Source organism: Sphaerodactylus townsendi, linkage group LG04 (assembly GCF_021028975.2).
Source record: "Sphaerodactylus townsendi isolate TG3544 linkage group LG04, MPM_Stown_v2.3, whole genome shotgun sequence".
NCBI lineage: Eukaryota > Metazoa > Chordata > Lepidosauria > Squamata > Sphaerodactylidae > Sphaerodactylus > Sphaerodactylus townsendi.
The window spans coordinates 49,520,801-49,538,510 of record NC_059428.1 but is presented as its reverse complement, the minus strand read 5'-3'; the positions used below and the strand labels follow the sequence as shown (position 1 = coordinate 49,538,510).

Here is a 17,710-nt window from a genome sequence, read left to right as displayed (position 1 = left end):
TCTCCAACTTCGTTTCCCATTCGTTCTTTCCAATTACTGGCCATATAATGGCATTTGTTTTGCCCTGAAGAACAACACAGGCTGGAATAGAACAGCACTAGTTCAAAACAAGTGTTTTCCCTGTTCAGCATCTAATAACGCACACAATTTTACCTACAAGCAATTATCATGGGGTGAGGGGAGGGGGGTGGAGAGAAGGTGGCCAGCTACAAGGTTCGCTTCCCTCTCCCCTCCCTCTTATACTGATGAGAGTCCTTCCATTTTTTCCATTTCACATCTTTGTTGATTTGTTTAGGCACCTACTCTTCTAGAATTTTCCGGATCAACTTTCTGTAAATAGCCCCCCACACACAATAGCTGACCCATTTGTTGCCCCCTTTCTACCTCTTCATCTGCAGCATTTATTAGGAAACATTTGCATGCAGTTGTTTTCAGAACTATGTGCAATTTGCAAAGTGAATTTAAATTATCAATCTAGTGTACTGAATAAACAGACCAAAACATTCAGAAATTCCCTTTCTCTTTTGAGTTGCTAATTGGTTAGAAGCTCCTGTGCATGTCTAGGCCACTGATGTATTGTAGAAAAGCATGCACTGTCACAGGAGGGCTCATTCTGCACATGCAGAATAATGCACTTTCAAACTGCTTTCAATGCTCTTTGAAGCTGTGCGGAATGGCAAAATCCACTTGCAAACAGTTGTGAAGGTGGTTTGAAAACGCATTATTTTGCGTGTGCGGAAGGGGCCGAGGAGTGGAGGAGGTCTGTGCCTGTTTCTGTGTTGAATCATGGAGGGTTGAAGGCTAATGTTGGAGAAGCAGGCCACCTGTTTAGGATCTTTGCCCTGGTACTTAACAGATGTATTTATTTACATAATTTCTATCCTACCTTTCTCCCCTGTGAAGATCCAAAGCAACTTATATTGTTCTCCTTTCCATTTAGTTGTTTAGTTGTTTTTAGGATGTTATATCTTTGTGAACTGGTCACACTGCATACCTTTCAGAGCAAAATACCAAGCAGTAAGGGCACTGAATGAGGTCCTGTTGCCTGCATGTAGCTCACTGTAGAAGTATCTATATTTAAGTATTGCACTCAAGTTTTTGTATTTTGTGAAATGTAGGAATTGCTCATACTTTTGTACTCGCTAGAACTCCTCAAAGCAGATCAAATAGTTTGTGTTTATATTTTCAAAGTATTGACTGGGTATGCCTTCAATATGTACTTAGCATAGTTTAAAATTAGGGAACATGTTTGTCAGAAACATTTCTGATGTATTATATTTAGACAATACATTTCTGTATTTTTAAATGGTAAATGAATCTCTGCATGGAATGGTACTCTTTGATTCTGAAGAAATGCTGTATACATTTCTAAAGCTCAGCTTCTTTCTTTCTCTGGTATTGTTTAGGTCTTCCCCAAAGAAATTAAAAGTGAACTTGGCTAATATCTCAGCAAATTTACTTTTGTGTAGGTTCCTCAAGAGATTCTAAAGAGCATGAACTGTATTGTTATGAATATATTACTAAGATAAACCAAATTGTCTTCTAAATTATAATCTGTCCACATAATATGTTGTGATCACACTTAAAAACACTTTGTTTTCAGATGATGAAAAGATGAGCCCACGGTCAGGAACAGGGGAACCTGTTTTAAGTTTACATTACAGTACAGAAGGAACAACTACAAGCACAATAAAACTGGACTTCACTGATGAGTGGTAAGAACTCACTGCTTACTGTAATGTAAGACACATCTGTCACTGTAGCACTTTTACCTTTCTTTGTCTTTATAGTTGTCTTGTGCTGCACTATAATAATGATCTGATTAGGGAAGTATTACATTAGAATAATAAAGGGAGCATATGGTATATTGTCGAAGGCTTTCACGGCCGGAATCACTTGGGTGCTGTGTGGTTTCCGGGCTGTATGGCCGTGTTCTAGCAGCATTCTCTCCTGACGTTTCGCCTGCATCTGTGGCTGGCATCTTCAGAGGATCTGATGTTGGGAAAGCAAGTGGAGTATATATATCTGTTGGAGTGTCCAGGGTGGGTGGAGAAACATAGTCTGTGAGTAACAAAGAAGGCAATTAGGTCAATAGTTGAGGGCATCTGAATAGAAGTATGAGTAACAATGAAGACTATAGCATGGGTGTGTCAATGGAGATAGCACCAGTGACCTTGCTATCTCCATTGACACACCCATGCTATAGTCTTCATTGTTACTCATACTTCTATTCAGATGCCCTCAACTATTGACCTGGTTGCCTTCTTTGTTACTCACAGACTATGTTTCTCCACCCACCCTGGACACTCCAACAGATATATATACTCCACTTGCTTTCCCAACATCAGATCCTCTGAAGATGCCAGCCACAGATGCAGGCGAAATGTCAGGAGAGAATGCTGCTAGAACACGGCCACACAGCCCGGAAACCACACAGCACCCGAGCATATGGTACATTCAGGTTTTAGAAAATGTATTTGTTCCATGAATGAAATACTAGCAGGAACATTTAAAATTGTAAAGGGGGTGGTCATTTCTATTGTCTTATTTCATATACTAATATACTTTGATTTTTTAAGTTTAGGAAAGGTACTTTTTAACTCAACACATTTAGTTTAGGGCAGTAACAGCCTGTCATCCATTTGACTTTCTTCCCTTCCCTTCCCCTTTTGTACTAGTAAGATTGTGTGGTATGGCGGTCAGGGAAATGTTCTATCTCAGTGATGGCGAACCTTTTCGAGACTGAGTGCCCAAATTGCAACCCACAACCCACTTATTTATCGCAAAGTGCCTACACGGCAATTAAACCTGAATACTGAGGTTTTAGTTTAGAAAAGCTGGTTGGCTCTGAGGTGTGTGTTACTCAGGAGTAAGCTTGGTGAAGCAACCGTGCAACGCTTCGAATGGGTGAATCATGACCCTAGGAGGTTTTACTCAGAAGCAAGCCCTGTTGCCAGCAACCGAGCTTACTCCCAGGTAAAGGATCGTGCCCAGGGCAGCCTAGATATGTGTGTGTGTGTGTGTGTGTGTGTGTGTGAGGTAATTTTCCACCCCCCCCCCCACATGAAGGACTCTCTGTTCATGCGCGCTCTGAGTGCCACCTCTGGCACCCGTGCCATAGGTTCGCCACCGCTGTTCTATCTTAAATTGTTCCACCCTTGGTTGGAATTTTGAATGGCATCTTGTATAGTTTTAGCGATACTTGTTGAAAGCCACGGTGAGCCACCTTCAGCAGGGAGAGCAGGATATAAATCCAAAAAATAAATAAATACTCTTATAGAGTTTGTTGCTCCAGGATTCTGTGGTGCCCTTTAAAAGGGGATTAAACAAATTTGTGGTCTGTTGATCACTGTTTGCCATTATGTGCGACTTTCCTGTTCCGAGATAGTATAGCTCTCAGTACCGTGGTAGGGAAGCAGCAGGGGAAAGCTTTGTTTCCATGCCCTCCTTGTCGGCATTGTGGTTGATCACTGTGAATACTGCACTAAATGGAAATTTTGTGTAATTCAGCAGGGTTGTTGTTACAATAAGATATGTACTCTGTCATCTGAAGCCCTCATCTGAAACTGGTGTACAGTATACCCTTTTTTCTACTACTGCTATTACTTGTTCTACTACTACTATTTCTACTACATGCTTTTAAAATGTAGCAAAAATCAGTACACACTTACCAGGCTATAGAAACTATCGATCCTGATTAAATGCACACACTATTGAGAGAATGTATATACTATTTCTTTAGAAATCTGTTCAAGTCTAGGTCACAAGTAAAAACAATGTTTTAAAATCATAAGAACAACAATAATCAGTATCAGTATTCAAAACAGGCCTTTACAAACAGGCCAGGGATATAAAAACAGCATAAAGTAAACATTGCGCAGCTTAGAAAATCCATAAAACAGCCCTCAAACTAGAAGCAGACTCTAGTCTAGAACAATTGAATTAAAACCCTGAGTAAAAATAAGTAGCTCTAAGGAATCCAAAAAGTAAGCTACCACTGAAAAAGCCTAGTGCTAGTCACCATCTGCTTCACCTTTGCAGATGGGGCAGAGAGTCACAGAGAGCTGGTCTTGGGAGATGGATCTTATCTGATATGCTGGACAGATCTATTAGATCTTTGGTGCAGTATCTAACCATCTCTTCTTATATTAGCAGGAAATAGTCGCTCAGGTACTGTAAAGTACCTCAAAATGTTTAGGGCCTTACATGGTAAAAACCAACACTTTTGTTTTCAGTCTGGAAACAGACATGCAGTGAGTGATATGATGCCTGTATCAAGCCCCCAAGTGTATTCTGACTGCCACATTTTGGACCAGTTGACTTTGGGTGAGCACATTACAGTAATATAACCTGGGTATGTTGAGAGCATGGATCAGTGTGGCTAAAGCTTGCTCTTCCAGAATGTCTGTTGCTGGTATATCAGCTGAAGCTGTTAAAAGGTGCTGTGCGCCATGGAAAAGACCTGCACTTTCGACTGTATCCCTTTCAAGCTATGAATCTGGTCCTTTCACAAGGGTGTCAAACTCGTGGCCCTCCAGATGTTTATGAACTACAATTTCCATCAGTCCTTCCCAAAATGAGCATTGGCTATACTGGCAAGGGCTGATGGGAATTGTAGTTCATGAACATCTGGAGGGCCTCGAGTTTGACACCTGTGCTTTAGAGGGAGTGCAGTCCCCTCTGGCCCAACAGATTCAGTTGTTATCAATCAGTACTTCAGTCTTGCTGCACAGAGTTTCAGTTTGTTGGCCCTCATCAATCCTGTTACCATTTCTAAGTACCTGTCAGGACCTCCAGAGATCCACCTGATTAAGTTGATAAGGAAAAGTAGAGATATCGTGTTTCCCCGAAAACAAGACAGGGTCTTATATTCATTTTTGCACTAAAAGATGCATTAGGGCTTATTTTCACGGTATGTCTTATATTCGGGGAAATACGGTACCTTCACAATTCACTAAGGCAGGCTCTCGGCAACCCCGTTGCTTCCCCGTCACGTGTGATGCAAGCCGCATCCTCATTGGCAGGGAGCACCCTACTGGATCACACTATCCTGATCTGTAACTACTGGTAGGGCTTATTTTTGGAGTAGGGGGTATATTTCAAGCATCCTTGAAAAATCATGATAGGGCTTATTTTCGGGGAAACACGGTAGGTATCAACTGCCTATTCCTGACACCTCACTCCAAGCCTCTGAACAATGTCTCCAAGTGGTTTCATGTAGATGGGAGACAAGATGGAAGAGACCTCATGGTATAAATGCTGCAGGGTTGAGCAGTACTCCCCCAATATAAATTGTGATTTTAGAAGAAGAAAAGAGTTGGTTTTTATACTCTACCATTTCTCTGTTTTTAAGGAGTCACAAAGTGCCTTACAATTATCTTCCCTTCCCCTCCCTCCAACAGACACCTTGTGAGGTAGGTGGGGCTGAGAGAGTTCAAAGAGAACTGTGACTAGCCCAAGTTACCCAACAGGATTCATGTGGAGGAGTGGGGAACCAAACCCAGTTCTCCAGATTTAGAGTCTGCTGCTTTTAACTATTTCACCACGCTGGCTGTAATTGAATATTAATTAGTTAGATTTTACAAAAGGTTTCTGAAAATTTGTCCTAAAATGTCTTTTAGCTGGCTTTTTAATAGTATCAACAAATCCTGAAGATGATTAAAAGTAGTGATAAAAGTTGTCCTTTTTCCTAGTTTTCTTGTTTCATTTCTCTCATTGCATGGTCTTGTTGGTAGGAGCAGCACAGCTTCAAGTTCTAGAGGGAGTGGAAGTCACAGCAAATCTGAAGGTCAGGAAGAATCCCTACGAACCCAGAGGTCAGAGGTACCAACACCGGAGAGTGAAGAATCAAGTAAGATGTGAAGTTATAGCTATAGCAAGGTCCATATTCTATTTTTACATCTTTGAACATTAAAACTATGTCTACCATGTGTAAGATAAACTTTTCAACCTGATACAAGGTTATTTTGGTCTTATTTTGGTTGCAGAGAATTAAGTGGATATATTCAAGCAAAGCTAGAGTTTGGGTGTGGTGGGGGTTGCAGTAGTCTACTGAAATTATTTATTTTATTTATTATTTGTTTTACAAAATGTATATCTAAATTTTCTACCTTTACAAAGGCTATCTAGGAAGCTGAATTGATTTCTGTTTCACTAGCACCATCCAATGCTATAGTGCAAAGTGCTTTTGAAAATGTTCTTAGGTGCAAAAGTACCTTGTCATGTGGTATGGAAGGTGTGAAGAGTTCAGGAACATTCTGAAAGTGTCAGTTGGAGGATGTGGCTCAGAACACAGGAAGGGCAGTTAGTGAGTGAGGGTTTAACTGAAGCTGAAGCCCAGTTCGTTTTTTCCTGAAGTTTTCTTTTGTTAATTCGTTAGAGCAACTTGTAAGCTTCTGCTAGTTCGTTATATGTAATAAACTACAAAAAAAGAAGTTTCTATGAGTGTATTGAACAATAAGCAATTCAAGTAGAAGGGGACTGTGGAGTCTTCCCTTGACATGGTGGCAAGCCGGAGGGATTTTGAAATACACCTTCAGTGAGCATTTTGTTGGCAAGCAAAGAGTAAATTTGCTCTTAGTACAAAATCCACAGATTTCAGTTGAATGTGCAGATGGACGCAACCAGTAGTGGAAACTCGATCTAAAAAAGGTGAATGAAGGCAGGTCACACTGGAAGAGCCCAGAATGTGTAGTACTACCCATTTTCTTTCTTAGCTGAGCCAGAATCAAGCAGCAGAGTGGTAGCTCAAGGGGAGCCACGGGACAGCTGTTGAATGGCAAGGAGTTGAGAGAGACATGGATGAGAATGACCAAGAAAGGTCTGTAGTACACCCCAGAGGACTACCCAGAGTTAATGCAACCAGACGGGATAGTATAGATACAGACGCATTCCTCGTGGCACCAACCAGCACTGAGGGATGGATGAGGATGCTGCAAAACGCTTATGCACGCATACAAACCTCCCATGAACTTAAGCTGATGCAGGATAGACAGAGGGAGTCGCTGCAGCTTGGCAGAAGAGACAGCCCTGTGCATCAGCAGGGTGAGTCAGTGGGAAGTTTTTTAGCTTTGTTTGAAGCTGCCTTGAGAAAAATGAAGTTCCCAGAAGAGAGCAAGTGAGGGCGCGGCGGCCCTGGCGCTGCTGGAGATTTCTATGAAGTCAGCTATTAGGTGAACTTACACTGGGGAAGAAGCCACCTATGAGAATTTTAAAAGGCGGTGGCCTAGCCAGATTGGAAAATCCGATCCAGTTGAGAGAAGAACTCGAGGGAGCTTTCCCCCTAAGAGGAAGGAGAGCTATGTTGCTTTTTTATGGCTCGATTGAAACTTATAGTTCGGCACGGTATAGAGCTGCAAAGGTTCAGTCCATAGAAGACTTTTGCAACTTGATAGCAAGAGAGCAATTTTTTTCAACACACTCTCAAGAAATTCAGCTCTTGTTCAAGCTAAAGAGAACTTAAATTTATTCGATTTTGGCTGCTTTCGCAGACCAGATGGTCATTTTACAAAAGCAAGGAAAGAAAACCAGCACGCTTGTATCAGAGAAGTTGAGAGAATTGTTTAAAACCAACCTCGAGAAATATTGAGTTTACGTAAAGATGGAGAAAAGTTTGCTTCAGAGAAAGGACTTCTTTCCAAGGCCCAGTAAACCGGCTGAGATCTATACACCACCAAGGAATATAATCTGCTTTTGTGGAGAAGGGCTACTTCTAAATCACAATGTGCAAGAAATAAGAGAGAAAACAAGAGGCAAATATTGGAAATAATCGGGTTTTGGGTGCAAAATGAAGATTGAGGAGAGTAATGATTCACCAGGTAGTTCTGCTTGTTCCATGAAGAGAAGAGCCGGTCACCGTGGTGATGAAGAACTCTGCTAAGTCCTGGAGAAAACTCTGCTTGACAACTAAGATATGTTGGTGATGAGGAACTTGTTAAATCCACTGAACAAGAACCAAGAGAATGGGAGAGTTACAGCTGGTTGATGTAAATAGTGTGGATATCTGAGGAACAGAGACAGTGGGTTGGAGATCTCAGGGCTATGAAAGTGTTACTTGGGGAAGTTAGGGTGGAAGGTTCTGTTGACACAGGGGCAGATATAAGTTCTATCAACAGAAAGTTGTTAAAGCAAATAAGTCAACAGTTGGTGGGAAGGGATGCAGGTTACCCCATATGAAGGACCCCTATGTACTTAGATTTTAGTAAGTAATTGATTCATATCCAGATTCCCAGAATTGAAAAAGGACATATATGCCATTGTACGATGTTTCTGATATGCCTTTATAATTCTCTGAGCAGATGTGTTGTACCAATCTAGACAAATGAACGCAGTGAAGTTACTAGGTCAAAGGCTAAAACAAGCACTGAGAAAAGAGAGAAACAGAAGGCTCAAAGGGGGGGAATTAGGAAGATGTACATGAAAAGTTTCCAACTGATTCCTAAAGCCGGAAAAAACTTAAGTCAAATATATAGGTGAGCAAAAAAAGAAAAGTGGGGTGGAAGTGTTGACAGCAAAGCTGAGTTAACTAAGTCACAATTGAGGGGAAAGAAAGATGAGTCATTACACTCCTAGGTCCAGCTAAGGAAGCTGAACCTTCCATTTTGAGGATAAAGAAAATGTATGTCATGAAAGGTCTGGAGCAGTTTAAAACTGAACAAAGATCATGTACTACTTTTAAAAGAGTTAAGGTGAAAAGGCAGAGGTTGCTTCTGGAGAAGCATTCAAAGAAAGTAACTCTGAGAGATTTATATGGCAATCTGCTTATTGTGTCACTAAAAATGGAGGCAGCTCTTTCTGAGGAAGGGAAAAGTAACCTTACAGCAAGTAATTCCAAGAAAGTACAGGGAAGAAATTTTAGAACTGGCTCATAGTGTCCCATTGGCTGGACACCTAGGAATAAGCAGGCTGACTATGGAAAGAATCTCAAAGGCAGTTTTGGCCAGGGTTGACTAAAGCAGTTAAGGATTTCGCAAGACATGTGATGTATGTCAACGTGGTTGGGCACGCTTACTGATAGAACTAGTGAGCTAATGCATCTCTACTCCAGTAATTGATGAACCTTGCAGCAAATGTTTGGACATTGTAGGTCCTTTACCTAAAAGTAGTTCGGGGAAAACATATATTGTAAAGTTATAGTTGACCATGCAACCAGATTTCTTGTGCCTGGTGAGAAACATTACATCTGTGTCAGTAGCTAAGGCCTTAATGAATTTGTGTCCACATATGGTGTGATGAAAGTACTAATGACCGGATCAAGCCCTAATTTGATGTCACAGGTGATGAAAATTTTCTGTGAGTTATTGAGGTTCAGCATGCCCCTGTAGTGGCTAAAGATAACCCTCAGTCAAATGGTTTAGTGGAGAGGGCCATTCAGAACTACGGACAATTGTTGAAGTCTTATGTACTAAAGCATTCAAATTCATGGGATCGCCGTACCATATTTGACGCTTGTTCGCGATTCAGTCCAAGAAAAGCCTAGGATTTAGTCCAAATCAGTTATTGCTTGCAGAGATATCAGAGGTCCTTTGGGCTTAGCTAGAGCAAATTGGGAAGGTTTCACTGACAACTCTTGTCCCAAGGATGTAAAATGCATATTTCTGTGGAGCTGCAAAGAACTCTGCAGGAAGCAAGGACAGCTGTAGCAGAGAATTCTGAAGCAGGCTCCAGCAAAAAAGCAAAAGACCCACTTTGATGTTAAGGCTAGACCACGCGAGTTTTGCAGTGGGTAATAAAGTTTATTACTGCCGCGGATAAGCCTGTTAAGTTGGATGCGGCTTGAAGGACCTTATGACAATACAGGTTTTACCTAATGACAATTATGTAATCCAAGAAGATGATGGGCAGAGAACTGTGCATGCTAATAGGTTGAAACCAGACAGAGAGATCTGTAAATGACTTTTCCAGCGCCAAGCTGACACTAACGAGATGAGTTTGTGGAATGGAATTTTGAGAGTGCCTGGATGAGTAAAGTTCAATTTCAGATGGTTTATCAGAAGGGCAATGCAAGCAAGTTAGACATTTGTTAAAGGACTTTGAATTGTTGTTTACTGAACAGCCCGGTTTGATTCCACCTGATTTCACCACATTGACACTGGAAGTGTCGCGACCTATTAAAACCACACCATGTCTCTACATTAACAATCGCATGAAAGAAGTTGTGGAGAAGGAGGTTAAACAAAATGTTGAAGTGGGATATTATTGAGCCTAGTAACAGCATGGGGAGCACCCATAGTAATTAGTGAAGAAAAAAAAGCAAGTGTCTGAGGGGTGACCCTCCTGAATTCAGACTGTGTGTAGACTTTTAGAAAGGTTAATCTAATGACAACTCTTGGATCCTTATCCCACACCCCGCTTGGAGGAATTGCGGAAAGATTTTAGCTAGTGCTGTTTATAAGCACCTTGACTGTTCAAAGGGGTATTGGCAAAATTCCACTAACCAAAGAAGCTCTGAGAAAACAACAGCCTTTGTATGCTGGCTTTGGCAATTTCAATTAAGAGAATGCCTTGCCAAACGCCTCCAAAACCTTCCCATAGGAGGTTGATTGAGGTTCTACTGGGTTAGATTATGCCTTTGGTTATCAGGATGATATAGCTCATCATGCCTGATTCCTGGGAGACCCATTTGAAACATATACGAATGGTTTTGCAGAAGGTTCAGGAAGCTGGGTTAACTTTGAGACTCATGATAAGTGTCAATTTGATGGAAGGAGGTGATATACCTTGAGTCACCGTGTCGGCAACGGCCAAATTAAGCTCTTGAAGCTAAGGTTGCCAGTATTAAGAATTGGCCTATTCCAACCACAAAAGGATATTCAGTCCTTTTTAGGATTAGTTGGGTTTTATAGAAAGTTCATAATTTCAACTAAGTGAACTAGCTACACCATTATCAGACTTATGTAAAAGCGAACCCAGTTAAAGCTGTTTGGATGCATAGATGTCAAACTGCTTTTGACGGGCAAAAGGGCTGCTGTAAAATGCTCCAGTATTAAGCTGTTCTGATTTTAACAAACCATTTGAAGTGTGTATACTCGATGTTTCGAACGAGGTTTAGTGCTACATTAGTTCAGAAAGGCTAAGACCACCTGGATGCATCCAATAGTTTTCTCCTTAGTAGAAAGCTGTTACCTAGAGAATGCATACCAACGATCGGTAGCGAATGCCTCACCATTTTGTGGGCAATCAAAAAAATTACATCCTTACCTAATAGGAAGTCTAAGTTTATTGTAAGATTCGGACCATAACTCTTTGCCTTTTGAGCAAGATGAAAACAGCAATGCTCAGATTTTGAGATGGTCCTTAGTCTACAAGATTATGAATTTGAGATTCGACATGTAAAGGGTAAGGACAATATTATTGTTGATGCACTAAGTCATTGTGGGTAATGGTTAATTATATATAATTGCCTGTATGATATGATTGGATCTAACTGAAATTTGAGACATTTAGCCCCTAACTCAGCCACAGTAAGGGGCATGTGAAGAGTTCAGAACATTCTGAAAGTGTCAGTTGGAGGATGGCTCAGAACACAGGAAGGGCAGCTAGTGAGTGAGGGCTTTCAACTGAAGCTGAAGCCTGTGCCTGCTTTTTTCCTGAAGTTTCTTTTGTTAATTCAAGTAGAGCAACTCTTGTAAGCTTGCCTGTTGGCATGCACAAACTACAAAAAAGAAGTTTCTATGAGTGTATTGAATCAATAAGCAATTCAAGTAGAAGGGGACTGTGGAGTCTTCCTTGACAGAAGGGTTTTTTAAAAATGAAAAATAAGTCAAAAGTGTTATTTCACTCTTGGATCTAATTTCATGGTTCTTTTCCATTTAAGATTCAGTCTCCTGTGACCAAGCAAACCATCCATCCAGTACCATAGATTACAAAATATTAATCTCTCATAGTTCATGACAGGTGGCAAAGATTGGTAAAGAAAAAAAAACCTTTTAGAATATAGTTATGAACAAGCCATTATGTAGGGGTGAATCCAGCATAGCATTTAAGCAGGTGCAAAGGACTTCCTTGGAGAGCAGAATTTCAGGAGGCATTTTAGGTTGCTGAGGGAAGGCAGAGTTGTGAAACTTGTCCTCCAAGAGCAGAACATCTTGTACCTGTGAAAGTGGGATCCAACTCATAAAATGCTTTGCTAAGGACTATTGAATTGCATCCCATGGAACTGTTCCATTAAAGGCAGTGCTTTCATCCAGCACAAGGAGCTGCTTGCATCTGTGGGATGCTTTTTGCACTTGAGGAAAGTACTGCTGTTAACAAAATGGGTCTGTGACATTCAATACACTGGGTTACATGAGTTAAGAAAATTTAAAAAATGATTAGAAATAATTTTAGTAATCTCTTCTGCTTGCAAGTGACCAGTAGATTTCAATTACTTAAGCTATTTGCATTACTTTTCCATAGAACGTACTGTGCATATGTTAACATAAGTAGTTGGAGTCCGGCAGCTTTCTTTTTCATTTCCCTTATTTCACATTTAAGATGTGCCTGAAATACTGATGTATTTCAGAAGCTTTATATAGTCATTCCTTGACCATGTAACATATTCTACAAGGCTACCAGACTTCTCAATAATCATTTTAATATACAGATGCAAATCTCATTACAAATTTAAATACTGAATTTCAGGAATCCTTGAAGAATCACATGAGGATATTACAAATGTTGAAGAACTGATACTTACAAATGAAAATGTTGGAACACCACATTCAGGTATGTTACATACTAAAGTTTAATGCAATTGCCCAGGTCCGTTGGGTTTCTCAATTCTATCTACATTTTTTACTTATATCTCTGTCAGCAGCTTATCCCTGAGTCAGCCCAATCCAAAGAGGGGGAGGGCAGTAGTGTGGCTGCTGGAGATTCTGCCATCATGTTACCTTCAAAGAGGCAATCAGTGCCATGGGTGCCAGAGAAAAAAGAGGAATTCATTTATCCCCCTAGGAAAGCCCATAGGGCACAAGACTTACACTGCCCTTTTTGGTGGTGTAAGTCTGCACCACTGAAGTAGGGGATGTGTTCCTGGGCCAAAAGTCCTTTGGGGGCTGACAAAAGTAAGCTATGCCCCCAGGAATGCTCCCAGAACGCGCCTCCCCATACAGGTGCATCCTCCTGTGGTGCAGGAATGATGGTGTGGAGGAAAACCTCTGGGTTCCTGCATCACAGTGCCCCCATCCTGCTGAGGTAAGTCCCTCTGTTCCAGTGTCTGTGTCATTTTGCATGGTGCTGGTGGCACTAATGCTGGCACAACCCTCTGTCACTTCCAATGTGTGTTCAGCCCCTTGTTTGGATTGCAGCTTTAATGTTATTTTTTTAACCTTATAACATTTTCAAACATACACAAAATGTAGTCCGTGTGATAATTTATCAGATTTTTATTGTTCTATCAGATGAAGCATCTGACCAACCTGAGACTAGTATGGAGCAAGGAGATGATCCTCATCTGGACATAAGCACTCCCCTGGGGAGTGGCAGGTTATCAAGGAAAGATGCAGAAGAACAAGGAAGTATGAGTCAGCAAAGTAGAGAATCCACTGCCAGCCTAAACAGTACAAATCCCAAACCTCAGTCCCAGCCTGATTCCTTAGGGCTTGCTTCTCATGAAGAATCATCCACCAGAAGTTCTGTTTTCCAGGAAACTGATGATAGTGATGATGACCCTGTGCTGATACCTGGTGCAAGATATCGTGGAGGAGTAGGCCATAGGTTTGTATTGCAATATTCCTTTCCTCCACCTATGCCTCCCTAATACTTGGTAATTTTGTTTGAGGAGAACGTGGGAAACTTTATGTTAAACTTCTTGCAACAGGGTTATGTGAACATTGCAATATACTTATGGATTTGAAAAGTTGTTCTTCCATTTCACTGACTTCTTCTGGATCTGAGGTTGTGGTTGGGAATTTTCAATTCCTCCTCAGTGCATTGTCTCTGCTTAAACACATTCTTTTTATAATATGATCTAGATTTGCATATGTTTCTGCATATGTTTTGTTTGACGTGTTGGTCTTACACTGTATGGATTTGGAAGCTGTTTCCCATGTATTCTTTGTGCCATGTTTGTATGACAAGTATAATAGACAGGTTTTCTCAGTGATTTCTTCGTACTGGTGAAGTGGACTGGATTTAAGAGTCTTCATGTCTGTCTTGGGATACATTTTCTTCATTTAGACCTTCTTTACTGGCTAATACACAGGTGTCAAACTCGCGGCCCTCCAGATGTTATGGACTATAGTTCCCATCATCCCCTGCCAGCATGATGCTAGGAGGGGATGATGGGAACTGTAGTCCATAACATCTGGAGGGCCGTGAGTTTGACACCTATGGGCTAATAGATCGTTGATACTACACTACAGGGTTCTTGCTTATTTAAAAATGTGCTTGGTTGAATACGACTTTAAATATTTTTGCCATTTTTAAACATTCAGTTGTATTCTAAAATGTTGACAGTGTCAAATTTCCATTTAACCTCTTTTGTATTGGCGTGCATTGAAGCAACTTGGGATAAAGTGCATTTTTAGGATAAATAATCAAGTAAGATCTAAAATTTTCCATGAGAATAGGTAACTACATATAAGTTCCAGTTTGAACCTTTATGTTTTTGTAACTTTAACTAGTTAATACATTTTGGGTTAGATCCAGTGATCTGTCAACAGAAGACAGATGGATGCAGATCTTGCCCATTTCACCAGCAGTAATTTGTGACCCTGGGAAGAATCATTCTTAAGTTCATGGGACTTCCATGGATGTTGTTGAAAAGGCTGTGCTGAAAGTGGGGAGGGGGGCAAATTCTGTCAGCAGAGCTGTACTGATGTAAGATGGAGAAGAGGATGATTGTGCCTCCTGTGTAATCTCTCAACCATACATAATCCATGTGGGGTCCCATGACTAAGAGAATCAACTTGCCCAGAATGGGAACAAGGAAAAGATCAGCCGTCCTTGCACCCATGGATTGTTGGATCCAACCTTTAAGTTGCCACAAATATCAAAGTGCTGATGGAAAACCACATACTTGGCACCTTCTGGAATGCTGTTGGGTTTTTTTTGCTGGAAACGAGGGAGGGAGGCATGCAGAGAAACCATAAAGGTGCGGAAAACATATTTTAACTCCTTCTGGAGTAATTTGGAACACAATATAAATTTGAAATTGATAATTTGAACCTAGAACACATTTTGCTCTGTACCTTTTAAAGACAATGTGTACAGTTTTTGTTTGAATGACTTCAGTTGTTATTCCTTTCATTAGATATATCAGAGGAACAGCAGTAGGTGATAGAATAATGAGGTAATTCAAAATTTCCATTCCATGTGGAATTCTGATTTATTAGATCTTTGGTGCAGTATCTAACCATCTCTTCTTACATTAGTTAGTTTTAAATCTACTAAACTTCACGATAGTGAGGATTGAAGAGCAGAGTGACTGCATGTTGTGCCCAACAATAGCGCAGACAACTTGCTGTGTGAAGGTTTAACAATTTTATTAATCTATTTAGTGTGTTTATTAAAGGTGACTGAAGCATTAAAAATGTATACTGAAATGAAAACTATTTACTTTTATCTATTAAAGCACGTAGTGTATTTTGCATGTACCACTGTTTACAAGAGCTGCTGTTAGGATACCTGTTTTGCAATAATTGGTATGGTTTGAACACACTGTCACTAGCTGATTTCATCTGTCAAAACTATTATTAGACAAACTAAAAAATAATCCTTACATGCAGGAATAGCGAACTGGGATCCTTATAGGTACATGAGCACATTTCATGTTTGCATTTGTTTTTCTGTTTAGGAAGAACCTCCTTCTCTTGTCTCTAGAGTACTCTTTAAATCTTCTGAAGTTAAAAAAAATTTTTTTGCTGATTAGGAAGGACCCAGGGTATACCTTTGGTCTCCTGACTAATTTTTAGGAAAGTTTAAATACCAAGTTTGGGGGCTCTGAAAAGCGTCACATTCTTTTAAGTGCACATCTGCCTATCTTCTGGTCATGTTGTAGGTTTTGATAAGAAGGAAAATTAAGAAGTACCTATTGGGATTCACTTGTATCATGTAGAAAAATGCCTAAATGTGCTAAAAGGAACAGCGGGGAAGGGGTTACTGAGCTTCACAGACCACACCAAGCAAGGTAAAGTCCCCTCAACCCTGTTAAACAGACATTACACGCCTGTCATGATCCTAAGCCTAGAGTGTGACCTACAGGCTCTAGGGAAGCCTATCTTAAAGTAGCTAGCAGGCTTACATATCCTAGGCACCCTGGGCCTCATGACTGGTAAAAAGAGGATTTGGAGTGAAAATTAGGACGAATCAGGGTGCAGTGCCGGAGAAGAATCAATAAAAGACCTTGCACAGAAGGAAGGATGGTTCACTCCTAGAGAGCAGAGCTGCAGAGAAGCTGATGGAAGGATCCTTCATCCAGGAAGGGGTTAGTTGACCTGAAGTCTAGTTTCAGGAAACAACTAGGGACAATAAAGATAGAAGTTTTAGAGTTTTTATTAGTTTATTTACTGGCCTTTACTGATCTCAGCCTATATGTGGCTTGAATTATTGTTGTTCTTAGACCTCTTTAATAAATTGTTTGTTATTCAGCCTGGGTCATGCCTCCTTTGGTCACCTAAAAGGTTTTGGGAGAAGTAGTAGTCAGGGGCAGGGAATATGTTCTGGGCTCTCCTGAGTTTGGCCCACACCAGAGTGGTGGCAGGCAACAGAATTTCCTTTCCCCCAACTTTTCACAATATCATGACCCATCAGCATAGATAATGCAAATCTTTCTTGTATTTCCTTCCCCACAGCAGTTTCCTGCAACCCCAGGAAGGTTAATTCCCGAAGTGAGGGAATCCCTGTGGCCACATACCACATGGAGCTGAGTTGTGGAGGGTAAAGGGCGGCAAAATTGCTCTCTGCTCCCTCTTCCATAGTGGAGTTCCACCATTATCAGTTGATGCACTATAAGATTCAACCCCAAGTCTTGAACAAAATGGTGAATATGAAATATTAATAGGGACATGAAATAACATGTCCTTATTTCTGGGAACTTAAAAATTGTAATATCCTGAATGTCAAAATTGAGCTGAATACATCAGAAAATAGTGTGGGGCAACTGCTGTCCCCCCCACCCCACCGAACAATAATTTATACATATGCAAAATCTTCCTTTTGAGGTCTTACAAGGTGACATTTGTCACATTTGGAAAATTTACTTCTTGGCATCATGGTAAATTGTTAAGGTTAAAATGCAGTCTTCAGAAAATTTTCGGTGACATCTGCTGGTCTATTTAAGAGTATTTTGAAAGTAACTTTCAACTAAATAAGTTGATGCAGCATAATGGCAGAAGTTCAGAATACTGTACAACTTTGTTTAATCGGAAAGGCATGAGGTGCCGATAGTTTGTTGGAAATTATACACTGTAGGATTGTGTTGGCTTGAAATGACATGAGGAACATATTGGAGATTTGAATAAGGAGTCCTTTGTGTATAGAACGAAATAAGGTGAGAATTGTTTGAAGGAAAAAGCTTAAGGATCACCGGTTAGTTTCATCTTCTCTATCCCAGTAGGAGGATCAGTAGGGTATCATCTCATATAGGTACCTTCTTCTTTCAGGCATCTGCCTTGAGCAAGCTTCCAGACAGACAACTTGTAATTTTTCTAAATAAATAATAGTCAAACTGATCCCTCCTCTTACCTTTTCTTTTCCACTCCCCTTCTTTTGTCCACGTTACCTTTTA

The 17,710-nt window shown here is 40.6% G+C and overlaps 1 protein-coding gene across 3 annotated transcripts in view; it reads left to right on the top strand.

The window, feature by feature from the left end:
- Positions 1-17,710, top strand: part of DCAF6 (DDB1 and CUL4 associated factor 6) — a 63,247-nt gene that overhangs the window by 34,379 nt on the left and 11,158 nt on the right. For 2 of the 3 annotated variants that reach the window (XM_048493005.1, XM_048493003.1), the window contains 5 exons: positions 1,604-1,715; positions 5,736-5,851; positions 12,622-12,705; positions 13,383-13,698; positions 15,236-15,274. In XM_048493005.1, coding sequence (XP_048348962.1) covers positions 1,604-1,715; positions 5,736-5,851; positions 12,622-12,705; positions 13,383-13,698; positions 15,236-15,274 — 667 coding nt within the window. The remainder of the gene's footprint in view (positions 1-1,603; positions 1,716-5,735; positions 5,852-12,621; positions 12,706-13,382; positions 13,699-15,235; positions 15,275-17,710) is intronic. The other variant, XM_048493004.1, reaches the window with a different exon arrangement.